This window comes from Beta vulgaris, chromosome 3 (genome assembly GCF_026745355.1).
Source record: "Beta vulgaris subsp. vulgaris cultivar EL10 chromosome 3, EL10.2, whole genome shotgun sequence".
Lineage (NCBI taxonomy): Eukaryota > Viridiplantae > Streptophyta > Magnoliopsida > Caryophyllales > Amaranthaceae > Beta > Beta vulgaris.
The window spans coordinates 40,187,737-40,206,206 of record NC_079204.1 but is presented as its reverse complement, the minus strand read 5'-3'; the positions used below and the strand labels follow the sequence as shown (position 1 = coordinate 40,206,206).

Below are 18,470 nucleotides of genomic sequence, written 5' to 3'. Positions count from 1 at the left end.
TACACCATTGGCTGCAAAACTGTCTTTTCCTGCCTTGGCTGAAAAGCTGATGGTCCACGGCTTCGGGCCACTGTTCTGGACGGAAGTTTTAAGGACGGATCCTTCATATAAGGTGTAGAACCAGAGGCTGAACGCTGCTGAGCTGCTGCCCTCTTGGCTTCCAAATATTCCCTGGCATCAATCTCCATCTTGTGGCCAGTGGGGGGAATATTGTCTCCTGGACGGACTACCAACCTCCAGTCCATCTTTCTCCTAGAATCACTAACATCTGGCCCCTTCCCCTTGGAAAGCGGCCTGGTCAATTCTGGCCGAGGTGGCCGACTAGGTCCTGGACAACCCTCTTGGGATCTCCCTTTGAGCGACGCTGCTGCCTCTCCTCCTGGACTCAGCTGAAAGAATAACATATTGTTCTTAATTTGCTCTTCCATAACAGCGGCCATTCTTGCGTGGAAGTCATTCAACACATTCTCCAAGTGACCAGCTGTCACTGGACGGTCAAGATTCTCCTGAATGACTGGAGTCACAGTCCTACCCTCCAGATGGACGGCAGCATGGCCATGATCTCGTCCACTAGGCAGCCTCTCATCATCCACAGTGTCTTCTACCTGAACTCTAAAACTTCTATTCCTTGCGACATTCGATGAATGACAGTCCGTCATTGCTGTGTCTCCCCACAGACAGCGCCAAATGTTACGTAGTGTAAAACTAGTAATTAAATATCACAACTCCCAAAGATAGGTTCTAAAACTGGAGACTTGTGCAACAATGATTGGCTCGAATTCCGATGCTAACTCCTGACCAGCAACTTGCAAAAAAGGGACCCACCCTGGAGGTTTGGGTGGTATTTCCCCCTCCGATGCTTAAGTCAGATATCAGGGATGTGAAGAACTTTTAGAGAGAGAAAGTAGAGAGAGAAAGTAGAGAGAGAGAGAGAAGAATTTATGGCAGAATAACAGTACGATGCTCTGAAAAACGTACCTTTCTCCCTGAAATCAAGGACTATTTATACTGTTTGAAATGACTGTTGTACCTTGATGTCACCCTAATTTGGGAGCATCTGATTGGCTAATTAATAAATGGTGACACGTGGCAGTAATTGATTGGTCAGTACACCTCACTTTCATACAAAGGTGCAGACTACTTTTGCTGGGCCTAAGTACAACTTTTGGGCAAGATAGGACGTTAGTACACTTTTCCTCAGGAGATATACTTTTAGCCCTGCAGCTTTCTGGCCCCTTGTACTTTTACCCTTATGAGCACCTGCCACGTGTAGGGCTCTGATGAGGCCACTTGTCATCCTGGTAGCCCTTGATTTTTGGGCTACAACACCTTTGAAATCCTCTCTTGACTTCTTCCTTGACTTCGTATTCTCCCAGTTCCTTTCATTGATACCTTAAACATCATACACTTAAATAACTCATTAGTTCACTACTTAGTTTGCATCTTTGTTTCTTTGTCATCATCAAAACTAGGGTTCAACAATAGAAAAATAAAGACATTAAATTAAATGATATAGTTTATACTAGTTTTTTTTAAGCATGCTATGGGTGCAGCAATATTTTGTGAATAACTATTACTTAGTAGTAAACAAAAACCAAAATAAACAAAAGTTCGTATCTAAGTTCACCTCCATTTTGTGAGAAAGATTGAAATACTTACAAATAGTATTTAAAACACATTAATAAATAAAGTACAAGTAATGGAATTGCATCTCTAAAGAATGTTGTTTGTCAAAACTCTAAACTACCCCATGAACCATGATAAAAAGAGACATAAATTTAATAATGCAATCCTTTTTCTTTCTCTTCAATTCTTAGCTACACTCCCAATTCCCAAACACATCTCTCAATAACACACAATTCTTTTTCCCTCTCTATTTAGATGAAACAATGAAGTTTTCACTTTTTCTCTCCTTTTCATCATCTTCCTCGATTTCACCCAAATCAAACCACACATTCGATTCTCATTTTCAGCCAAACCTCTCAATCTCCACTTTTGTGGAATTCGAAGAGAAGCATTGAGTTTCTCAGTGAGTTATCGCCGAGTGCACCTCTCGAGTAACTGAGTTCACTCTCCTCATACCTTCGATTATGATTTCGCCATCATTGGAGTAGGCTTTGGTTGTCATGGCGATGCTATTCATATGGTCGACGGTCGATAATGTATTTTTGAATATCGAGTCAATGGGCTAAATTTGGTTATGTGCACAAATTTTTGATTTTAAAATATGGGTTGAAGTATTTTTTTCACAATTTTTTTTTTTAATATATGGGTACAAAAAAATTCTTGTTGAAATATTTTCTCTCAATTTTTTTAAAATTTAGGCACAAATTTGAAGATTTTCTTTGAGGAAATTTGATTTTTTTTTCCCCGACCATTTCTAATGTGATTTTAATTAGAATTTCAACTATATTTGAATGAAATTTTAAATAAACTATTTAATTTTTAAATTCTAACACAGCACATATTCGTAAGATTTACTGTATTTTGAGTTTAAATTTACTCGAACATAGTACATATTCTTAAAATTTACTGAACATAAACATTACACACAAATTTTTATTTTTAATAACAAATTGTGTACCTGATTAATAGTAAAGTATCCGCAAATTTGAGAATGTCATACTTCTTCCGTTTTTTTTTACTTGCAACAAGTTTTTTTCATCAACTCTAATGCAAAATTTGGGTAGGAGAGAGGTAGAGAGGACCCCATGTGATTGGAGAGATATAGAGAGAAACGAAAAGGAAAATCAAAAGTAGAAAGTATTGCAAGTAATTAATTATTTCCCTTTTAGGAAAATGTTGCAAGTAAAAGAATAAATAGAGGAAGTATTTGAAAGTCCGGTGAAGCTCCAATCTATGAAGAGAACTGATTTTTTTTATTTGAAGTTTGTGTTATGGAAAAATTTATTTAGTATGAATTTAAATTGTCTCTTTAGTGAGAATGTCGTATTTTTTTAATTGTATGTGGTATTAATGTGTGTAAAGTTTGAGAATGTCGTATTTGAAAATACGATGAAGCTCCAATCTATGGAGATAACTGATTTTTTTGATTTGAAGTTTGTGTTTGTGTTATGGAAAAATTTAAGATATTTAATTTAAACTAATAATAATAATTCTATTAGCTTTCCTAGCTAGGGTGATTCTTTTTATTGGTTTTAATCATCAATTGGTAATCTAGTACAAATTAACATTTTCATAGAGCAAATAATGCGAATTTACATAATTGATATTCTCTTCTAATTTTTAGTTGCTGACAAGCGGCTTGTACCCACCTTTTTTATGCTGATGAGAGCAAAATAAAGATATTAGATGATATAGTTTATACAGGGTTGGTTCTAATGTTAACTCTACTTATATGATGAGAACATGAGAATCCTTGATTGCTATATTTATTAACCAACAAGTTATTTTGGCTAAATACGTAATCACTTTTTCCCTTGAACGGCTAATCATTCTATATGATTACATTTTCAAGAAAAAAGATTACCTTGTGATTAACACCTTAAAATAGGACTATGTTTTCACTAAAATGGATTACTTTTTTACTATTCTCACCTTCTTATATAATAATTGTTCTAACTAAAACTTTATTTACATAAATCCTTACCGATGTTACCTAATTCCCCCGCAAATTACGAATTGAGAAAAGGAAATTACGGTCAATTTTGATTCATTTTTGGTCTATTTTGGGTGAATTGGCGAATTCAAAAGCGGATTAGGTAACACTAATCCTGACCTTCTTTGTTCACTCTTGAGCAACTAGGACAATCATTTATGTTAATTACGAGCCTAAATCATCTTTTTCACATGTTTACAATATTACGTGTATTATTTGATTTTACTACTCCAAATCCCACATCAATGAATTTTTCTATCTTCTTCCCAAACCATTCCTTTTTTATTCTCCAGTTTTCCCTTCCTCAAGCAAACTTTCAGATCTACTATCAGCTAATTACCTTTCTTGACTTCTAAATTATGATGATATGTGCCATTATAGTTATATACTCGTGCAAATAATTTATAGAGTAGCATGCTACATGACGTCTTTATCCTATTGAATCCAATATCTCCATCTAAGGAATACGGATAAGCAACTTCCTTTATTTTATGAAATTCGCTATTCTTAAGAAATGAAACTCCCTGTACTTTTTTAAACCAAATAACTTCACATTCCTCCACTTCCTAGAAACGTCTGTCTACCATATATTTTATGTTTGTCAAACTCAAACAAGCCCTAAGCGTAATTTAATTCATCAAATCACTATATATATTTAGTGAATAGTGATCAAGAGAATAATAAAAGCTTAGTAATAGTGGTAACTGGTAAATGGCAAATGATGAGCAAAGGGAAACTAAGCTTGTCCATGACTCGGGAGTAAGCTACAGACAGAGGACATGGAGTTTGAGAGAGTAAGGAGGTGGCAGGCGGCAGCGGCCCGACACCTTAATTACTGGTCAGGGAGGCAGGGCCGACGGCCAACAACAAAGGGAAAAGAGGAGCTTAGGGTTATATGAGGGATTATTAAGGATTAGGGACTTTCCTTAAATTGTTGTTGGAGGGAGGTTATGTATATCATTATGAGTGTGGTAATATACTTATATATTTCCTATGTCAGTCAACTGATCTCGTACATGTTATCTGTTGACACACTCTCAATCCTAGATTCCCATTTCTTTCCTTTCTATCAATTTAGCAACCTTAAAGTCGAAATCAAACCAATAATGAGACTTTTTAGTAACTGAAAAAGCATAAAACTAACTTAATATTAATAGTAACATCAAAAAGTGCTAAAAAAACTAACTTAAGAGTATAATAGTGATGGTGAATATTTGATGAGCGTTATGATTTTTTATTTGCATTGCTAGTGTGAAGAGTAATGTTTTACAGAAAGGACTAAATCAAGGTAGGATATACTATTGTGTATTTGGAAGAATACTCAAGAACTCTCCTTTTAAACAATGATCTAGGTTATGTTGTTTATTTATTATATATATATATATATATAATATATTATATGCGTATTTTATGAGTAACAGCTAAATTTAATTTCACTGGATAATAGAGGTTTTTACTTTTTAGGTATACTCTGGTGAGTAGTGCTTCGATAAAAAAAAAATTTTAAATTGATACTATCTGATGATGTATGTTTATATCCTTAATTATTTATTATCCCACTGATTCTGCTCCCCAAAAAATTTAAAAAATGAATATTCTCTAATTACTTTTTTAAAATTCTTTTATGGTTTATTAATACATGTTATTTGAATTGTTATTGCAACTAAGAGTTTAGATAGTAAGAATCTTGTGAATCTTTATTTTTATAATTGTTTGAAAATTAATTTAGTCACCTATTTATATTTTCGATTGTGAGTTTCTTCTTTTTACACATTTTTATATACTTCCTCCGTTCCATAATAAGTGAAACATTTCTCTAAAAAAGCTCTCACATAAAAGAGAGAAGTGTTTCACTTATTATGGAACGGAGGAAGTATTTTTTTTGGTAATGGATGTCCATATGGTGGTGAGCAAGTCTGCAACTTGCCAACGTTCTAAAAGCACATTTCATAATGGACTCTATACTCCTTTACCTGTTTCGGATCTTCCATGGGATAGTGTAAGCATGGACTTCATTGTGGGGTTGCCTAGGACTCAAAGAAGCAAGGATGCTATCATGGTGGTGGTGGATAGGTTTTCAAAGATGGCTCATTTTATCCCCATGCACAAAAGAGATGATGCTTCACATGTTGCTGATTCATACTTTAAGGAGATCATTAGGATACTTGGAATCCCTCGAAGCATTGTATCAGATAGGAATTCAAAATCCCTTAGCCACTTTTGGAGGCGTTTATGAAAGATGGTGGGAACAAACCTCCTATTTAGCACTAGTCATCATCCTCAAACTGATGGCCAAATAAAGGTAACAAATCGCACCCTTGGTTCCTTGTTGTGTGGTCTTGTGAGTAAGCCTCAAAAAGATTGGGATGTGAATCTTGCACATGCGTAGTTTGCTTATAATCATTTTCATTTATCAACTACCTTACGTTCTCCATTTGAGGTAGTTTATGGTGTTAATCCTTTTCTACCCATTGATTTTTTAATCTTCCTAAAAATGAGATTCATGTGGATTCAAAGAAGAGGTTGGAAGCTTTTGACAAGACTTGTTCTCAAGTAAAAGCTCAAATTAAGAAGATGAACACACAATAGAAGGAGAGAGCTAACAAACATAGCCGCCAACCTAGATTCAAGGAGGGTGACTTAGTGCAGATACATTTGAGGAAGGAAAGATTCCCAAGCCAGAGAAAGAACAAGTTGATGCCTAGAGCTAACGGAGCATTTGAGGTTATTGTAGTCATTAGTGATGGAGGTTAAAAGATAGACATACCTAGTGACTATGGAGGGTAAGTGCTACTTTCAATGTTGGTGACCTATCTCCATACTATGATGATGAGAATTTGAGTGCAAATTCTTTTGAAAAAGGGGAGAAGTTGAGTTATTTAGCTTTCAATAAATCTGAAAATGTCATGTTAATTTTGGTTCATTAAGTCTTATTGTCATGGTTGTATTTTAGGAAAGAGTTGCCTTAACTTGGAGGGTTACTTGGTTGTGTGTCCTTATGTAATTAAGGAAAGATTTACCATCTTTCCTTAAGCTTTTGTTTCCTTAAGTTCTAACTAGATTCTAGGCTAGATCTAACGGAGAATACTTTCCTAAAATACTCTATGTTGGCCAAATGGCTTAGTTGATTGGAGGAAAAGTGGATTCTTGTCATTATAAAAAAAACATGTCATGCTACATTACAAGGGCATGAATGATTTAGACAAAAACTTTGTTATCGATTTTAATTGTACCTTTCAATTATTTTTGACCATTAGTTTAATTTTCAGGAGTGTGAATTAATCTAGTGTTTAATCTACTTAATGGTTTGAGTGAGATTAAGAGTTAACTAAAATATTCAAGAGTGTTTATTTTGGTTATCATATCAGCAATTCATTGTGCTTTTTTCGAAGTTCTTGAGTATTTATCTACCCTAGTTGAGCATTCATATCAGAATATTCCTAAGTTGTTTTTTTTTTTTTTTTGAGGGGTAGTTGTATTTCAATTAGGATATATATTTCCTAGGTATTTATTATCCTTATGTGAGGTGTACGTGTGTGAGCTGGTAATCTGTAAAGGTTGCACCCTAAGGGATTGTGTTTCCTAATATTGGTCTATTTTGTATCTCTGTAATATTATAGTGTATATATATAGATGAATGAGAAGGCAGAACAGTTGACACAATTTATCAATTACAAAGGTTATTTAAGTAGGAAACAAATTAAATTAGCATGATTTGTCAATCCGATTGTGTTAGTTATGCATGTCTATTTATGAGCAACTCAAACATAACTTAGCCAAAACTCTAGTGAAATTAGAGTCAAATCGACCGTAACCTAACTCACGTTATATTAGAGTACTTCTTGTTAGTATATTATATTAGAGTCCTAGATTAATAAGGAAACGAGTATAATTTTCTTATGGTATTAGGTAAGTATATTATTAGTATTATATTAAGTTTAACATATGTTTTTCTAGTTCTATTTAAGTTAGGTTTTATATAATAAACTATAAATATCCCTTCTAGGGTCAATAATAATAATAATGAGAACATTTTTCCTTCCATCTATTTTAACACGCTAAACTCGAGCAAGCATGCCTCTTACTCGCCAACATTGTTTAAGCCATGAAAATTATCGGGAACACTAATAAACCTATTTATGTAGACGAAGAAACCAAGGAAAAGTCCATGGCTAGACTTCCATATGATATAATTATGACATAAATACTCCCTAAACTTCCTATAATATCCCTACGTACTTCGCTTCAAAAGTGTTTCCAAATCGTTCAAAACACTAATTTCATCTCCTGAATTCATCAATTTTCATCTCCAACATGCTCTGTCCAACACCTCAAATCGGTTCTTCATCCTCGTACATATATATGGTGCAGGAGACTTTATTTGCGTGAACATGGACTCAATAAAACCACCTTCATTATTTACTTTTGACACGATACGCTTTTGTTATTCTTGTTTTGGTACACCAATTATCATAGTTGGTTCTTGTAATGGAATGCTTTGCATGTCTAGTGCAAGGTTGCCCATGTTTATGGTGCTCAACCCGTGCACCGGCATGTCTTTATGATCTCGGATATAATATACGACACCACTATGAAATACGCTTCTACGCGTATTAAATCTTTTTATTATGGGTTTGGGTTTGATTCTATTGATAATGATTATAAGATTGTACAACTGCCCTAAATGACTAAATCCCACCCATGACCACCCTAGCTCCTGCTCATTTCAAATTTGAGCTTTGTCTTCCCCACTTTCAATTTTCAGCTTCAGAAGCATATCTATCTCGTATCTCACCAAGTAGTCAGTCTTCAACTACCAGCAAATACGTTAAAATTGGTTATTTTTGGATATGCCACTAAAGGTCGTCCCAAGTGTTACGGATGTCTTGTACTACTAATATTAAATGGGCCTTAATCGATGAACATGAACTACTTTTTAATAACAACTAGTTTTTAGGTCTACCCACGTAATTATAATTTTCATTTATTAACATTTTACTTCATAAATATATAGCACCAAATATTACTTAGTTTGGTGCTTAAAGTTTTAGTGTATAAGTTTGAGGTTGTGGGATCAAATTTTATAAGATGTATTTTCTATTTTTTTTATTGTATGCGTGTTTATATAAGGTAAACATACTAAGAGATAGCACCACGTAGCAACACCAAATGGTTTGGTGGTTAAAGTTTTAGTGTATAAGTTTGAGGTTATGGGATCAAATTTTATAAGATGCATTTTCTATTTTTCTTATTATATGCATGTTATATAAAGTAAACATACTAAGAGATAGCACCACGTGGCATAGTTACTTGCTTGCCAACAATGCAAACTAATTCCTTAACCACTCAAACAAATATAACTTTACACATGCTTACTAGTAGTGTCAGGAACAAATCTGACTGTTAGGTTAACCTGATTTTGACGTGAATTGAACGTGGTTCGACCTATGAGGGTCAGTCCCTAGACCTAATCGAAACCTGACCTGGGATTACCCAGACCTGACCGGCACCTGGCAAGATTATATGTTGACCTGACCAGATCAGTCCTGCATTCAAACTTGAACCCGACCATACTCAACCAGATATTACTAAAATTCAATTATTTTTTATATCTACAAAATCATTTAAATATATTAATTTATTAAATTTCTTACATTTAATAATTAATTAAAGAAAAAATTAAATTACGTTTAATTTAAGGGTTAACTCTAATTCCTTATAAGCCAACTACAATTCCTTCAAACAATACTAATATTTCTCAACAATATAATCTATATTCTAATTAAACCTTTTCCATAAATCATAAAACTGATTTCGTAAGGCTTTTTAATCTTCAATGTTACCAACATTCAAGTAATACTAATTAATTGGAATCCAAATCAAAAACTAACCAAACCATTTAATAAGAAACAAAGAATAAAGAAAACTAAATTAGAATAACTTATGGAATTCAAACAATACTAATTTTCTCAACAATAGAATCTATATTCGAATTCAAACAATACTAATATATTTTTTTCCTTACAGTTCACACATATTACTATCATCAACATAAAAATGCAACTTCCTCTGAAAATTGTCAAATCCATAACTTTGATTCCAATTCTAAATTAAATAAGAGAGTAATTATTGGTAAATAGGATTTAAATTGATACATCATTTTACCGGGAAATAAAAACAAACTCGAACAATTGAACGACATTTTAATACACAGATCTAATGCCTCACCAATTCGGCAATCACCATGATCTAATTTCTAAGCTAACTAAAATTGAGCAACAACAAGGAAAACACATAGAGTTCACGGCCACAGCAGGCCACCAGTAGTTGCACACCTCGCGGCGGCGCGCTGAACAACCGTGTTTGAGGCAGACAGAAACCGCAGGAGAGAGAAAATGGGATACGGAACAACCAGCGACAGCTGCACCGATAAGGCTCTGGTGATAGGGAAGATCGACGAGCGACGAACGAAGATCGACGAGCGACGAGCGACGATCGACGACAACGAAAGAAGATCGATGACGACGAACAAATATCGACAACGACGAGCGAATATCGACGACGAAGAGCAAAAAAACAACGACGACGAGCAAAGATCGACGGCGACGAGCAAAGATCGACGAAGGATGAGCAGAGATCGACGAGGGATGGAGTGGGAGGGGGTAGTGTCGTAGGGTGGTTGAGAGTGTGGCGAGAGAGGAATGGGTGGTTGAGGGGGTGGGAGGTTGAGGAGAGAGAATGATATAAGGAATAAAAGGTGGTTGGATGAGAGAGGGATGGGGATTAAGGTTTTAGAAAGCAAAGATGGAAGAGAGAAGGGAAATCAGAAATAGGAGATGGGTTTGAGTCTTTGAGAGATTGATGGTTAGATTTTGATCCTTCTCAAATCAAGGGTTCTAATTCATGATCTATGACATTAATCTTTGGCCAATAGGAAAAGAAAATGATCTAGCACATGGATCGATGACTTATTAACACATGATTTACAATCTTATATTTTTTATAATCTTACTAATTCTTGTCTTGGTTTAATAACTTCTAACTTCAATAATTAGTGAATTATTTTATTAATTTGAAATTTTGGTTATTTTTATTGAAATTATTATTATTCGTGTTTAAGTATTATTTAATTAGAGTTATGAATTGAGTTTCTAAATTTTAATAAATAGACTATTTATAGCGTTACTTATACAACTATCAGTCTATTACTCAATTAAGTAATAGTATAATTATATTTACTTAAGTAAACTTATATGTAGTGTTGCATTGACATAGATTATAGACTTACAATGATACATTTATTGATCTCGTCCAATAACAACTTATTTCAATCCAATTACATGTTTTTAGTTTCGAAATGCATTTCACATGAAGACTATTGGATAAAATATTGTATTATTCTGGAATTAGCTTATAATCTATATTGATACATTCATTAATCTTATCTAGTAACAACTTCTTTCAATTATCATGGAACAAGTTAGTGAGTTACTTAGTTGGTATAATTCTAAGTGAGTAACTGACTAAATGCTAAGTTAACATATGTTTGCTAACACGTTACGAACTAGTAAGTACTTGTTAACTATGGTTGTTATGTTTACCATCACTTATATAAACTATTGTTATGTTTATTGTTATTATTGTTCAACATATTAACTCTCGTTATAATCACTTAGGCGGTTAGGCCTCATATGAATCGTTGTTGTAAATATATGATTGTCATTTGTTATAATATCATAACATATCAAGAGTCGTGTACTAATTTACAATCAATATAGTATTACAATGATTTTATAATTATATTAATACCAATGTACTACTAAAATTATTAAACATATTGATAAAATAGTTTGTCTATACTTTATCATATATAGTCACAACATAATACATATATACCGTGTTATGTTTGTTATTGTTATTGCTATTATTAGCATTGTTGCTACTATTACTATTAGTATTTATATTGTTATTATTGTTAGTATTTATGTTCATATTTGTATTATTATTGCCATTGTTAGCTTTGTTACTATTAATGTTATTATTTGTATTATTATTATTATTATTATTATTATTATTATTATTATTATAATAATAATAATAATAATAATTATTATTATTATTATTATTATTATTATTATTATTATTATTATTCTCATTATTATCATAGCTATTTACAAACTTATATATCAATCATAATGATTATAATAATAAATCATTCATTTAAACCTTAGAATTTATCGTCTACTTGTTATTATTGTCGTTGGTTATAATATATAATATTATTAGAACATATGAAATGTCGTTCTATTCCTTAACTCATTCGAGTGGTTATACACAATTGATTAGTCGAAGTAAGACACTACTACATAACTAAGCGTTGCTATAAGGTATAAAAACGATGCAAAAGATCAAATGCAACGCTTTAAAAGTATTTCAATAAGTCATGTTGCATTAGGTCTAATGCAACGCTTATAAGCGGCTATTGCAACGCTTCACATAAACGTTGCATGATTTGTCCAATGCAACGCTTTTTGAAGTGCAACGTTTTTAGCCTCCTATTGCAACGCTTTTAAGATTATACATTGATACAATGGCAACGTTTTTCTCATCAAATGCAACACTTCTACATTTATTATAAACACAAGTGCAACACTTTTTTCATCTATATGAAACACTTCTACATAGTTTATAAATCACAAGCGCAACGGTTTTTCAGCTATATGCAACACTTTTAAGTAGTTTATAAATCACAAGTGCAACACTTTTTCAACTATATGCAACACTTTTAAGTTTTTAAACAGTGACAAATGCAACGTTATCTTTGTTTATATGCAACACTTTTCTTCAAATATTCAAATCATATGCCCACAACATTTTCTTAACCATATGCAACACTTTTTAATATAGTTGCAACGCCGAATCAATTACTTTCTAATTAAAGGAATTCCCTGTAATTCCATTACTAAAAGCTACTAATGCATTAAAAATGGCTTCGAAAAAGTCATATATTATAGAAAAGTCGACATCAAATATGTACAAGTACTCGTTTCTGTACAAAATTACAAAATGATTATCTAGGCAGTTTGCTAGCTAAAAAGTTTTTAAACCCAAAATAATGTTCAACACAAAATAGAAGCCAATTCTTCATTCTTGATTCAACGAGAAATATATAAATATCAAAATGCTTCCGATTCGGACTTTGAAAAGCTTTGTAACCTGTCACAAAGAAAAATTGGATTGTTAATAATATATTGTAAATAGTTTAAGTTGATTCAATATTCATGCTCAATTATTTATGGAGAATACAAAGAAACCAAACTGCTATATGAAATGGAGATGAAATTAAGATAGCAACAACATAGTCAAAAAAATAATGTGCCATCATCACTGCAACTCACGAAGCCATACGTGCAGGTCTAATATAAACACCAATATTAGCAACAAGAGTAGCCTACAACAATACGAAACAACTAACATAACCAGCCCACATATGCTAGGAAAAATAAATGAAGAAATAATAACATAGCATGAATGGACCAATGAATGAGCTAGCTATTAGCTTGTTTTAATTATAATAGACAAGCTGCTAATAAAAGGCATGAACTACACCAAGCTCAACAGTAAACTGTGCTAATATTAATAAGATAGTCATTAACTCCAACAACTCCACCCATTCTAAATTCCTAGCTTCATAAAAGGCTACAATGAGATTAAACTTATGAAATATAAATTGACTTTGAAGCTCTCACATATAAACTATAATATAGTGTAAAAGTGAAGTAAACTAATTAAAGATACCCAAGTGTTTATAGTTTGCTAACCTTATACTTGACCATTATATGCATATAATATTACCTTATGTAACTGAATCCCTAACTATATATGATGCATATAATACTTTTGAGGAGATGAAACTGATATGTGATTGTGTACCTTCTAAACTAAGAATTCTCGGACAACATCAGATGGCAGCTTTGCTATGAGCTTCTGTAAGACGTCTTCTACCTTAAGGTTCTCTTTCTTTTGCTCATAGTCTGCTTCAAGTTCCTTTCTCATGTCAGCAATCTCAGTCTTTTCAGCTTCCATGTCTGCCCTCACAACATCCATTACCTCTTTTGGCACCACATATGAACCAGCGGCAGCAACACTCTTCTTCATGACCTTATTGGTGACCCCCTACCAAATAGCCGCCTACGATCAGGGTACTCCTTGTCCATCACACCCATAAAAGCATCTTTAGGGTCACTTTCATCTTCTATGGGTTAGTAACTCTTCATAGCTTCCTATAATTCACATAAACAGAATTATTGGTAGCAAAATCAATATCAATATCCTAAATCAACGTATCATAAACAAAATTATATTGTAGGCATAATTATAGGCAGCAACATCCTAAATCAACATATCTAGTAATATCAACACATGGATAGCCAAAAATAACAATATCACCATCCTAAATCAGCGTATGAACGAACATACAATTTTTCTTGATGTATCCTCAAATGTATCAGCATATTTCTTCTTTTCATCTCTTGCACGAGTGCGCTGAAAGACTTGAGCCAACGAGGGGAGCTGCTTGTTAGGATCTTCATTTTTCTACCTGAAAAAGAAAGAATCAGTTTACCATTACAAGGGCCACAATATAGAGTATTGACCATGCATTAAGTGAGATCTAACTAGAATTAGTTTGATTGAGAGCTAATCTTTGGCTTCCTAACATACTCAAACTACACAAAAAAAGTGACACTAGAGAGAACATTAGGGAAATGATGACTTACCATTTCTTCATGTATCCTTGCAAAGCTTTTAGGTCCAGCAGTGTGATTGTTCTTTTGAGCTTTCCTTCGACTTTGATTAAGAGAACATCGGGCCTACACATACATGCACAATAAAAAAAGCTATGTCCTACCAAAGATCACTTAAGTCAAATGCAAAAAAAGTATCCATTTAAACATATTTCAGCAATCACAAAGGTACAGGTTGGCGACTTGAATTATATGTTTGTATGAAGGTACCAGACAGGCTGAACACAACCATCATATGCGGCAACATAAACATAAATCAGAACTTCGGAAGACAAAAACCAATTCAAGCATCTGTTCACCAGCACCTCGTTCTAGACCAAACAAAAAAAAAAGCTTTTATTTGGAGTTGCGGTGCAAATTACATGAATCTCATATACTCCCGGCCTGTTTCTTTCAACAACCGTATCTGCTGTTTCCAATATATTTGACCAGTGCTAATTGTATATAAACACTCGTATCAGTTTCAAAATATACATGGCCATGCATACACAATCGTATCAATATGCAAATTATTGAATCACAATTAAAAAAAGGAATTACGTTAGCTATATAGCTATATCTTATATGTACCTCAGCTATCAATTCATAGAGATACACAAATGCACTACCTTCTCTTCTTTCTTGTTCCATAGAACCAACACCTGCTTGAAATCCTCTTCGTGCATAGTTTTAGGCCTTTTCAGCCATCTCAGATTGTTGGTGGTGTACTTATGGTAATGCCTTTTCTTGAATCGGCACTTATGAATCCTCCAGGCAGCACCAATAGACTTTAGTACCCATTCCTTTCCTTCTTCGGGAACCAGGTATTTGGACTGAAGATGAAGAACAACATAATTAGTTTAATATGTAGAAGGGAAGTACAGTGTTGTTGTATTGTTGCACTTAGAAGCATATACAAGACCTACCAAAATGTACTCCCACAACTTATCTTTGCCAGGCACCTTTCTCCAACTCTTACATGTCACTGGAGCATTACCGTAGTCTCGAGCAATGGTCCCTAAGAACCTTGAAAATTCACTTATTGTGTCCTTTTCAGGTGTGATTGATCCAATAGGCTGTCCAAACTCATTCAAAATAATGGCCTCACGCTTCTCAAAAGGGTGTATATGCACTGCATGCATCATAGTAGGACCCCTTCCAATTGCAACTAAGCAAAAAGTTCAAAGTAAATATAAACAAGCCACATATTTTATATATATATATATATATATATATTATATATATATATATATATATATATATATTATATATAATATATTATATATTATATATATATATATATATATATATATATATATAAACAGTTTGGCATATGGCAGAACCAGAACATTGAGACTAAGAGTTGCAAGATTTCAAACCAATGAATAATTGGGTCAGTCTGATTAACCTATTGAATAGTTAGCACAATTGCATTGTACTGATCATTATTAGCAAATTACGTGACAATATACATTTTATTGAATTGCATTGTGTGCCCAAAAGTGTGGAAAATGTGCAAAACACTTCATTAACTATCTCAAACATTTTAGCTTCTCTTACTTGAATATGAAGCCCACTATTATTACTTCTTAGCTCTGTAGTACAGTAGAACTTAACACAAGCATAGGCTTTAATTTCAACCATGACTAGAGCAGTAGAGCTGTCATACAAGACTACAAGAGAAAGTGCATTTCAAGAAAATTCTACAACTTTGAATACTTAATAGTTATTAGTAGAAAAAAAAAATCAGATGTAAAATACTCAGATTCTGCATATTAATTAGCAAACTGCAACTTCATTACGCAAGAATTAAGAGTTGTTTTTGTAATTAGTTATTACTTTACCTTGTTGTTCAGTCTCATTCACAGTGTTTTGTTCAGCCTCGCTATCATCCACATCCTCATTGTCACTATCATCCATATCCCCTTTATCACTATCAACTTCCTCGTCATTGCCATCATCATCAACAGCTTCGTCATTTTCTTTTGCTGCTGATTTACCGTCATCTGCTAGGTTTTGAGATTCCCCATCAATTTTATCCTCTTTATCTACATTGACATGGCGTGTTTCATCCAATTCTGTGTTTCATCCAATTCTATCACGGATACAATTTGTATGTTAGAATCACATGCATTTGCAGGGTCTATATTAATTCAAATGCACAAAAAAGATTTACTTAAGAGCCATTCTAAGTCTGCATCAAATCCAAGTTGATTTTCAATACAACTAGCTAAAGGTGTAGGAGTTTCCAAGGCGGCTTCCTGATTTGGTTGTTTCTTCTTCAAGATCAGTTCGGCCATAGTTGGTGCTTTCCTTTTTCCATTTTCACCAACTTGTCTCTGTTGTTTACTCTGCTTTAGAAGTTTGTAAGCATCATTGGAGGTACATACTTTTGGGAAGGAGCAGATGATCGAGTCACCTGCTTATGTAACAACTTCTACATATTCTGCATTTTAAGTGCTAATGTTAGATTTTTGCATTTCTTGCATTTTAAGTGCTAATGTTAGATTCAGTAAGTTGAAATCTGCCTTTGCATAATGACGAAATATTTGAGGTATATTACAACCTAACAAAGAATGGTACAGCTAGACACCCTCCATTATGACTGCAAACATCAGGTCAATAGAGATGGCAAGAGGCTGGAAGATCTTAATCCTATTCAGAACTAGCTTCGAAGTAAAACGAACAGCACAAACTTAAATTAATGGCCATACCGAAATAAGAGTTAGACTACCAAATTCTCCATCCAATTCATCTCACTAAATTGACACTTGTATCATCCCACATTACATGTCACTTATAATAGCAAAACATCAATTATCAATTCTAAGCTATGAAGTGCAATAACCAAACCAAGATGATAAATAAATAAGTAGCTTCAAACAGAATAGGGTTCCAAAGACCGACTAACTGGCTTATTGGGTTCAAAAGCTGTTGTAGCACTTCCTTCATGTTGTTGTTCGAGGTGTTGCTCCTCATTCTGTCTCGGTATAATCCATACATGATTTGAAATTCATATTCCGCAACACATGCAACAAAAAAAAAAGGTTTCAAAATGAGTGGGTCTAAATTAATTCATAAAGCTTTTATTCATAACACGTAAGATTATTAATTATTCCTCAAACAAAATAATGAACTTAACTGCATATTATTATGAAGATATCCTACATCACAACACCATGACTAGGCTTATATCTAAATGAAAAATTTATAATCAGAATCTTATGTTGAACAGCTCAATAAGCGATAATAGTCACAACAACGTACCAATTTCGAAACTGCTTTAGCATGTTTTGAACTTTGTTGTTCCTCCTCTTGCTCTTCTTCACTAGACTAACTACCAAAAGAATAATCAAGATCCTTGTTTCCCTCTTTAGATCCCTTTGCTTTCTTTTTCTTTTTCTTTTTTCTTTTTGTTGTCCACCAAGTTCGTCAGTGACCTGCTTATGTCTAGAATTCCAGACTCAAGCAATCTGGTCCTGCACTCATCAACTCGTTGCATTCTGCCTTTCTCATAAGCATTCATTGTCTTCACAGCCTTACTTCCCTTTGCCATTTGTAACCTACACATTACATTAGAAACTGATTCAGTAGCAATCTCATTAACAAGGCATATTCAGATAATAAAATCTACAATAATTCAAGTTAAAGGTACAACAAAGCACTGAAACAGATTCATCATGCAGATTCAGATACCCTGAAAAAGAGCATGAAAAATAGTTGGAAGTATCATTAACAAAGCATAAGTAGCAGATTGAACATGCATTAATTAATTAATTATTAAAAAAATCTAGAAATGGAATTGAATAAAACAGTTAAAAGCAATCATAGAAAGGGAATTATACAGCTAAAGTAATGTATTTTCGACCATTCAACTACTTCAATAGTTGAAAAAGACACGAGTAGCAGTAATTAATTTGTAAGAGGGACAAATAGATTTACATACCAGAGAATATAAGTGAACTCTGTAAAAAATGACATGCAATTCAAGATCAACAAAGCTCAGAAGATTCGAGATTCATAACAGCAAGAAGCTTCTTCAATCAAAACAAGAAGACAAACAAGTG

General features: G+C 33.4%; 1 protein-coding gene across 1 annotated transcript; it reads right to left on the bottom strand.

Moving 5' to 3' along the window:
* Nucleotides 1-13,892: 13,892 nt before the first annotated feature.
* LOC125495661 (uncharacterized) lies at nt 13,893-17,959 on the bottom strand. The gene is made up of 10 exons (XM_048640443.1): nt 17,828-17,959; nt 17,315-17,383; nt 16,580-16,754; nt 16,248-16,481; nt 15,990-16,076; nt 15,330-15,571; nt 15,033-15,236; nt 14,398-14,490; nt 14,099-14,215; nt 13,893-13,952 (listed from the first exon to the last, which is right to left on the bottom strand). The coding sequence occupies exons 1-10, from the start codon at nt 17,957-17,959 to the stop codon at nt 13,893-13,895; spliced, it is 1,413 nt and encodes a 470-aa protein (XP_048496400.1).
* Nucleotides 17,960-18,470: the final 511 nt, after the last annotated feature.

Bases quoted from the DNA above. Each gene is read 5' to 3' on its own strand.
- LOC125495661 (XM_048640443.1), bottom strand. From the start codon at position 17,959: ATGGCAAAGGGAAGTAAGGCTGTGAAGACAATGAATGCTTATGAGAAA. The intron at 16,077-16,247 runs GTAAAGTAATAA...TTTCTCTTGTAG, and splicing joins GAATGAGACTGAACAACAAG to TCTTGTATGACAGCTCTACT. The intron at 13,953-14,098 runs GTATGTTCGTTC...ACGTTGATTTAG, and splicing joins AGGATACATCAAGAAAAATT to GATATTGATATTGATTTTGC.